The following is an 8,309-nucleotide window of genomic DNA, read 5'->3' on the forward strand; positions in this document are numbered from 1 at the left end:
AGCAGGGTCAGGATGGACCAGGACATGTTGCCCACTTTGAAGATCCTCATCATTGTTGAGTATGGGGTGGGCAAGTCCAGTCTGATCTTGAGGTTCACAGATAATACTTTGATCCAAAACTTGCAGCAAAAATAGGTGTTGACTTTAAGGTGAAAAATATTGGCATCACATCAATATTAGCATCAGATCCACCATTTTAGGTTGGGAGCCATTTTATCTAGAGATTCTGAGGCAATACTGCTTAGTTCCCCATAAGAACGTGTGCCTGCTAAAAGGTCAACCCCACCCCAGCCCGTGACACAACCCCTAAGCGTGCTTGTGAAATTCCTCTTGCAGGCTATAAAGCTAGCCTGTGAGTGCCAACATGTTGCTGCCCTCCTTATTGGTTTACTCCATGCTATGACAATAAATCCCTTGCATAAGATTCTGGTGTATGGTGTGGTCCTTGGACTTTGAGTGGACTTGGTGAGTGTCCTTTCAAAAACAATTTCAGTGGATGGAAATAAGACTAAACTTGCAATATGGGATACTGCTGGTCAAGAGAGGTTTAGAACATTAACTCCCAGCTATTACAGAGGTGCACAGGGTGTTATATTAGTTTATGATGTCACAAAAAGAGACACCTTTGTTAAATTGGATAATTGGTTAAATGAATTGGAAACTTACTGTACAAGAAATGACATAGTAAACATGCTAGTTGGAAATAAAATTGATAAGAAAAATCGTGAAGTTGGTAGAAATTAAGGCCTGAAATTTGCACGAAAGCATTCCATGTTATTTAGAGGCAACTGCAAAAACCTGTGATGATGTACAGTGTGCCTTTGAAGAACCTGTTGAAAAGATCATTCAGATGCCTAGACTATGGAAAAGTGAGAACCAGAATAAAGGAGTCAAATTGTCACACCTGGAAAAAAGCCATGGAGAAGGAGCCTGTGGTGGTTATTGTTCTGTGTTATAAACTCTGGGAAATTCCTTCTCTTGAATGTTTGATCAGATAGTGACCTCTTTCTATATATAAATGCTAACTGCTATTTTAGGCACCTTGCAATTTGCACATAATTGTTTTGTGTCATGGCAGTAAATATTTGCAAGAAATCCTACTCATCGGCTTTCCCAGGTAAAATGTTATGGTATGCATGCACAGTTTGCAATCTACAGTTTTGTATGTAACACAAAATAAGTGTGCCTTTATGAGTACATTTGATTTTATGATTTATATTTGTCAGGTAATTTTTTTAAACATCCATCTGTCAATACAGGGTCTGCTGCTTTGTTTTTATTTTTGTTTTTGATTTACTCTCTCTTTTTCTTTTCTTTTCTGCTTAATATTCCTGTCGATTACTGAATTGCTTGGTATGTAGAAAGAACATCAGAACAATGGGAAGTATACAGGTATCATTAAACCTGTTAAATTTCCTTTGATGAATAACAAAGAGCATGATTTCACAGCTTTTCTAGGATGTCTGAGATTCTCCTATAGTACTAAGCAAAATTTTCAGTACAGAATGTAGCCCAAGCCAATTAATAATTAAATCTCTATTTGTTCTGATGATGCTTCTAAAATAGTACTGATACATTAAAGAAGTTTGGTATTACTTTGTAATTTACTTAATTGATTAGCTCAGTTGTTTAACTGGATTTTTGATCCTGTGATATGTACATTGGATTCATAATCCTTTGTGCAGTGCTTTTAGTTATATTGCATTTGGCATAATGGCAATAAGGTTTCCTTCACTGGAGTTTCAGAAGGACATAAATAGTGTGTTTACCGTAACTACTTTAGTACTTACCGCTTTTAAAACCATCTTTTTTCATACGTGTTGGTAGCATTTGTCCAGGTACCTCAGTGTAGCTTGTGCAGTATTTATGAATATCTGTATCTTGTGACCTCCATAAATAGCTTACTGATATTCAAAAACCTATTTCTGTGCTTTGAGGGGTAGGAAAGAAAAAAAAATACTAAATGACAATTTGAGAAAGGCATACTGCTTCCAAATTCTGACCTGTGTGGGAAAATGCTAGTGTAATGAATATCTTAATGATTTATTGTAACAAGTAACCAATAGTTTATCAAAACCAACTTATGGACATTAATATATATTTTCTACAATGTTCAGTTTTCTAACCTCATGTTATTGCAAATTGTATATTTTTCTCCATCCATGTTATTTAATTTATATTGATCTCTGCTATTTTAAGCTCCCAAATAATATGTCCTTTAAGGGAAGTCAATACCCCACAGTAAGATTCTGATATTAATTTCTTAGCAATTTAATCTGTACAATTATAAATGATAAACATTTTTGTGAACCTTTGCAATATATGTTAATGAATTTACTTCAAGTTGGGTTCTTTCTGAAATATACATTCTCACATGTGAAAACCTCACTTTCTACTTGGTTTACACTTGTTAGTCTACTTAGGATTAAAGATTTTATACATTCTGTAAATTTCACTAAATACAAAACATTTACTTCTATAATGTTATAAAAAGGTAGTAGTGAACTGTGTACTTATGATTTGTTCATGTTACATTAAACTTTAGATTTGTATATTTATATAGTCTGTATTGACAAAGCTTTTCTGTGTATTACTTTTCACTCCTTGAGTGACATAATAATCTTTCTGTGAAATGGATTGTTATTTAGATTTGAACAGAATTTTCATACATATGAGTGACTCGTATATAACTTTAAAAATCAATTTTGTTTGGTAGATTTATGTTGTAATCTTTTGTAGTTTTTGAATAAATATAGCCTGCTTTCCCTAAAAAAAATCAACTTTTAAAACATATTAGTAATAAATAATTAAAAACTGAATTTTAAATATCCATTTAAAATAGAACAAAAGATATCAAATTCCTAGGCATAAGTGTACTTTCATAACAAAACAACACATGAATATTGTCCTCATTTCCATTCACTACTGTACTTGTAAAATATAGCACTTTGGCTCCAAGTCAACTGCTTTCCAGCCAGTCCCTCTACAGTATTGTCACTGATTTTCAAGTACAACCATGTAAATACAGTCAATAAAATTTAAAGAGGAGTCTTTTCAATAAATGATGTTGAAACATCATAATACCATCATGAAAAAAATAAAACTAACTCATACCATATATTATAACTGATTTGAAATTTACCAAAAATTTTTTTAAACCTCACAGAAAAATAAAACATAAAGCTTTCAAAGGAAAACATGAGAATCTTGTTTTGAATTTCTGGTAGTAAAAAATTAAACAAGATAAAGCAAAAACAGTAAAAACAAAAGTTGATAAACTGACTTTATTAAAATGAAAACATTTCTTTTTTTTTTTTAATTTTTTATTGTTGGCTGTTCAAAACATTACATAATTCTTGATATATCATATTTCACACTTTGATTCAAGTGGGTTATGAGCTCCCATTTTTACCCCAAATACAGATTGCAGAATCACATCAGTTACACATCCATTGATTTACATATTGCCATACTAGTGTCTGTTGTGTTCTGCTGCCTTTTCTATCCTCTACTATCCCCCCTCCCCTCCCCTCCCCTCGCCTCTTCTCTCTCTGCCCCCTCTACTGACATTAAAATGAAAACATTTCTAACTAAGACATCAAGAACAGTCATGTGAATGAACAAGCAAAGGTCTCAGACCCAGAATATATTTTTTAAACTCAATTTAAAAAAAAAAAAAACCTAACATTATTTTTAAGTAGGCAAAAATTGAACTGACATATAAAAAGGTAATACCCAGATAGCTAATAAACATAAGATGTGTCCAGCGTTATTATTTTTTTAATTTTTTTTCGTAGTTGTGTATGGACAGCATGCCTTTATTTAATTTGTATGCCTTGCTGAAGATCAAACCCAGTGCCTCCCACACGCTAGGCAAGCGTTCTGCCACTGAGCCAAAGCCCCAGTCCCAACGTTATTATTTAGCTGATTTTTTTCTATAGTGGGATTAAACCACTTTACTTTTTATTTTTTATTTTGAGACAGCGTCTTGACAAGTTCCTGAGACCCTTGCTAAGTTGCTAAGTCACTGAGGTTGACCTCGAACTTGTGATTCTCCTGCCTCCACCTCCTGAGTCACTAAGATTATCAGGCAAACACTATCACACCTGGGTATCTGGTAGTATTTAGAAGCCTAAATAAATGCTTGTCCTATGACCCCATAAATTCACATCTAGGTATATATCCAAGAGAAATAAGTGTATATTCCAAAAGATGTTCATTTTCAAGAATTTTCATACCAACCTTATTAATAAATGCAGAAGCTGAAAACAAACCAAATGAATGTCTATTAAGAAAATAATTGATAAGTACATTGCTATACATTCATACAAAAGAACACATACTAAGCAGCAATAACCAAGTACAATGCTATAGATTAACCACACATGACACTCTACATTGAGTAAAAGAAGCCAAGCACTAAAGTAAGTGTGTTGGCCTGGGGGTGTAGCTAAGTGGTAGAGCATATGCTTTGTATGAGCAAGGTCTTGGATTCCAAAAATGCAAAATAATATTAATAATGAGAAGGGAGAGGAGGACAAGTGTATGTGCTACTTAACATTTATAGGAAATTCAAGAATGACCAAATGTATCCGTGATGATAAAAGTAAATATAGTAGATATTTCCAGGAAGAGGGTAAGAAGTAGTATTTACCGGGCAAGAATAGGCATGAACATTCTTAAATAAAAATTATCATTCTTAAATGACCCACCTCAGTCTAGGTGGTGGTATATAACTCAATTCATTTCAAATAAGAAAAATTCATTGAATATTTAATACTTGCACACTTTATTGTTTCTTATTTCAATTTAAAACACCAATGCAGTGTTTTTCCATTTGCCTACATTGTACTGATTCCCCACACTCCCTATCACATCCTCAATCTATAAATGTTCTATCCCATTAATGAAAGCACAATTCTCTTCTAAACTTTAATTCTTTTTATTACCTCCTGATTGAACAGAATGATTCCAAAGGAAAAAACTAAACTTTTGTCCAACTTATACAAACTTTCCTTTTTTCTAACAGAAGGGAACTTTACTAAGAAAAGTCCAAATATCTTCACGTCATTTTTTCAAAAAGAATTGTTATTACTAATAATGTGTTCAGACCAAAAAAAATGTCCTTCAGATTTTATTAAGCAGTATCTTTATTTACCCCGTGCTGTGAATATGTGACCTGTGCTAAGACCATCATTTTCCTTTATGCCCTGCTATTAGAAGATCACAGATATGGGGCTGGGGCTGTAACTCAGTGGTAGAGCACTTGCCTAGCACATGTGAAGCACTGAGTTCTATCCTCAGCACCATATAGAAAGAGAGAGAGAGAGAGAGAGAGAGAGAGAGAGAGAGAGAGAGAGAGGAAGGTAAGTATTGTGTCCATCTACAACTAAATAAAATATTTAAAAAAGAAGATCACAGATATATGCAGTGCTTCAAAATATAATGTTACCTTGTCTCTCCTAATAGCTAATTTGTTCCTATGACTCAACTGGCTCACTTACATTCAAAGCTTTCTATTACTAAGCTATCTTATGCAGAGCCTTGAAGTGTGGCTGCACATTCTATCTCCATAGCCTAGACATAATGAATGAAATTTATATCCAATATCTTGCAGTAATGTAAATCTGCCTACCTCTTCCTTAGGAGATCTAATGAAATAGTCAGAGACCATAGGACTCTGCAGATCATCTCAGTAAGTGTGGATGCTTGATTCCACGTGAAACCTAACATGATCCCTATTCTCACACCCCCTAAATTTTAAAACATACCTTTTTTTGCCAAGACCAAATCAACCAAATTTTTCATCTCCAACACTCTTTCAAAAATTGTATTCCAAAAATTAATCCATGAAAAGTTGTACTGCATCACTGGGGAAAGAATTAGATTACTTTAAAAGCCCACAGCAACTTTTGAACTGAAATTGGTAGTGATAAAATAGGAAATCAGAGCTTCAGGAAAATAGAGTGAATTTGGATTAAGATTCAAGGCATGGATTTCAGTCCCAGTTCTGGCAGAAAGACAGGTGTGTCCGTGGACAATACAAAATACTTCTGAATTCTCTATGTGTGATGTGCTATAGGAAGTGGCTGTATTAAATGACTTCTTAGGCACAGTAGAGATTAATTGCTCTATGATTGCAAAAAAATTATTCTTGTAAAACAGAGTGATTGGAATAGTTGGGTGGGTAAATCATTGAAGGCACATTTATTGTGCCTAAGAACAGGATTTAAGTTTCCTCTAAGTAGAGGGCAGAAAACACCAGATTGTTTCTTTCACTAGATAAAGAATTACTATGATAAAATTTTTGAACATCTTTCCCAACCCCTTTCAAGAGAAGATTTTTCTGCTCAGGGTTTTCTTCAGGGCAATTTTGACATCCTTATTCCTCAAGCTATAGATTAATGGATTGAACATGGGTACCACAGCAGTGTAGAAAATGGAAGACACCTTTCCCTGATCCAGAGGCAGAATGGAAGGTGGTTTGAGGTACATAAAAGCTCCTGACCCAAAGAAAAGAGATACCACAATAATATGGGAACTGCAGGTACTAAATGCTTTTGACCTGCCCTCAGTGGAGCTAATGTGGAAAATGCTGGAAAGAATAAAACCGTAAGATATAAAAATGGTAACAATGGGCACCCCGATGCCAATGGTCACAACAATGAAGACCACTAGCAAATGTACATAGGAGCTATTGCAGGACAGCTCAAGGAGTGGTATGATATCACACATATAGTGATTGATAAGGTTGTCTGAACAAAAGGTTATAAACATTAAGTTTACCATGTGGGCCACAGCCCCAAAAACTCCCATCCCATAAACACCCCACAAAAGGAGTAAACACATCTGGGGAGACATGGTGACCATGTACAGCAGTGGTTTACAGATGGCAACATAACGGTCATATGCCATGGCTGATAAGATGTAGGATTCAGAAAATACAAAGAAACAGAAGAAAAAAAATTGAGTCATGCACCCTGCATAGGAAATTGTGTTCTTCTTTGAGACAAAACCTACCAGCATTTTAGGAGTGAGGGTGGTGGAGTAACTGAAATCAATAAAAGACAAGTTGAGGAGGAAAAAGTACATGGGAATATGCAGGTGCGAATTCAGCCCAATCAACATTATCAAGCCCAAGTTCCCCACTACAGTGACCACATAGAAACCGAGAAACAGGAAGAAGAGGGGGATCCGGAGTCCTGGCTGGTCCGTTAAGCCTGCAAGGATGAACTCTGTCACAGAAGAGGAGTTCTCTGCAGCCATGCTCCTCTAGGAGGGTCTGTGAGAGGAAAAGAAGCAAGTCACTGAGAGAGAGAGATAGAGAATCTACACACCATGGAAGTTCATGGAAATGAAAGGAGTGGAGGGAAAAGAAATACTTACTGAACACTAACTATGGAATAGGCACACTTCTAAATGCTGGGTGGCATTATACCTGTCCTAATTTTATAGATGATGTAAAGGGAGACCTGAGTGACTTGCACTAAGTCCCAATGCTACTGAGTTGTAGCAGCAGGTCAACTCCAGCCATCAGACTCCTGTGCTTTGAGCCTCTACTGCAGAATACAGTGGTCAAGAGGAACTCACCCCTTTCCGCTTGGAGCCACACTGCTGCTCTCTACTGTCTCCCATTCATCTCCTTCATGAAGATACAAATGGTCCTGTGGAGAAAGGGTGACAATGTGGAGCTCAGGTCTCAATACTTCCACTTCTCCACTCTCAGGATTAAAACCTCTAGTTTATCTTGTTTCTCTTGCTGAGATGAAGAACATGCATTCTGGTTTTGCCTTTGTCCTGAGGCTTCTGTCCAGCTTCCAGGGAAGGGACAACAGCCTTTATGAACACTATGGATGACAGGAGACTAAAGAGTTTTATTCTGGATCAAAGATCTCAGTAAGCTAGTTAAAGAAGCTCCCATAGGACCATTGCCCCAGAGTCTACCCTCCCCAGAAAAGAAAAAAAATGTTCATTCACACCCTTGATAATGCTTCACCTGGCTTTTAATGACCTGTTCTTTCCTTCATTATACTTTTTTTATTTTTTTATTTTTTTTTAATTTTTTTTATTGGTTGTTGAAAAACATTATAAAGCTCTTGACATATCATATTTCATACATTAGATTCAAGTTGGTTATGAACTCCCAATTTTACCCCAAATACAGATTGCAGAATCACATCGGTTACACATCCACATTTTTACATAATGCCCTATTAGTAACTGTTGTATTCTGCTACCTTTCCTATCCTCTACCATCCCCCCTCCCTCCCCTCCCATCTTCTCTCTCTACCCCATCCACTGTAATTCAT

At 35.7% G+C, this 8,309-nt stretch overlaps 1 protein-coding gene and 1 pseudogene across 1 annotated transcript; one reads left to right on the plus strand and one right to left on the minus strand.

The window, feature by feature from the left end:
- Window positions 1-962, plus strand: LOC107153472 (annotated as a pseudogene).
- A 5,368-nt stretch (window positions 963-6,330) lies between these two features.
- Window positions 6,331-7,266, minus strand: LOC107153471 (olfactory receptor 8B12-like). Its single transcript, XM_015498981.1, has one exon. It carries the CDS (start codon window positions 7,264-7,266, stop codon window positions 6,331-6,333), a length of 936 nt encoding a protein of 311 aa, XP_015354467.1.
- Window positions 7,267-8,309: the final 1,043 nt, after the last annotated feature.

Source organism: Marmota marmota, unplaced genomic scaffold (genome assembly GCF_001458135.2).
Source record: "Marmota marmota marmota unplaced genomic scaffold, marMar, whole genome shotgun sequence".
NCBI lineage: Eukaryota > Metazoa > Chordata > Mammalia > Rodentia > Sciuridae > Marmota > Marmota marmota.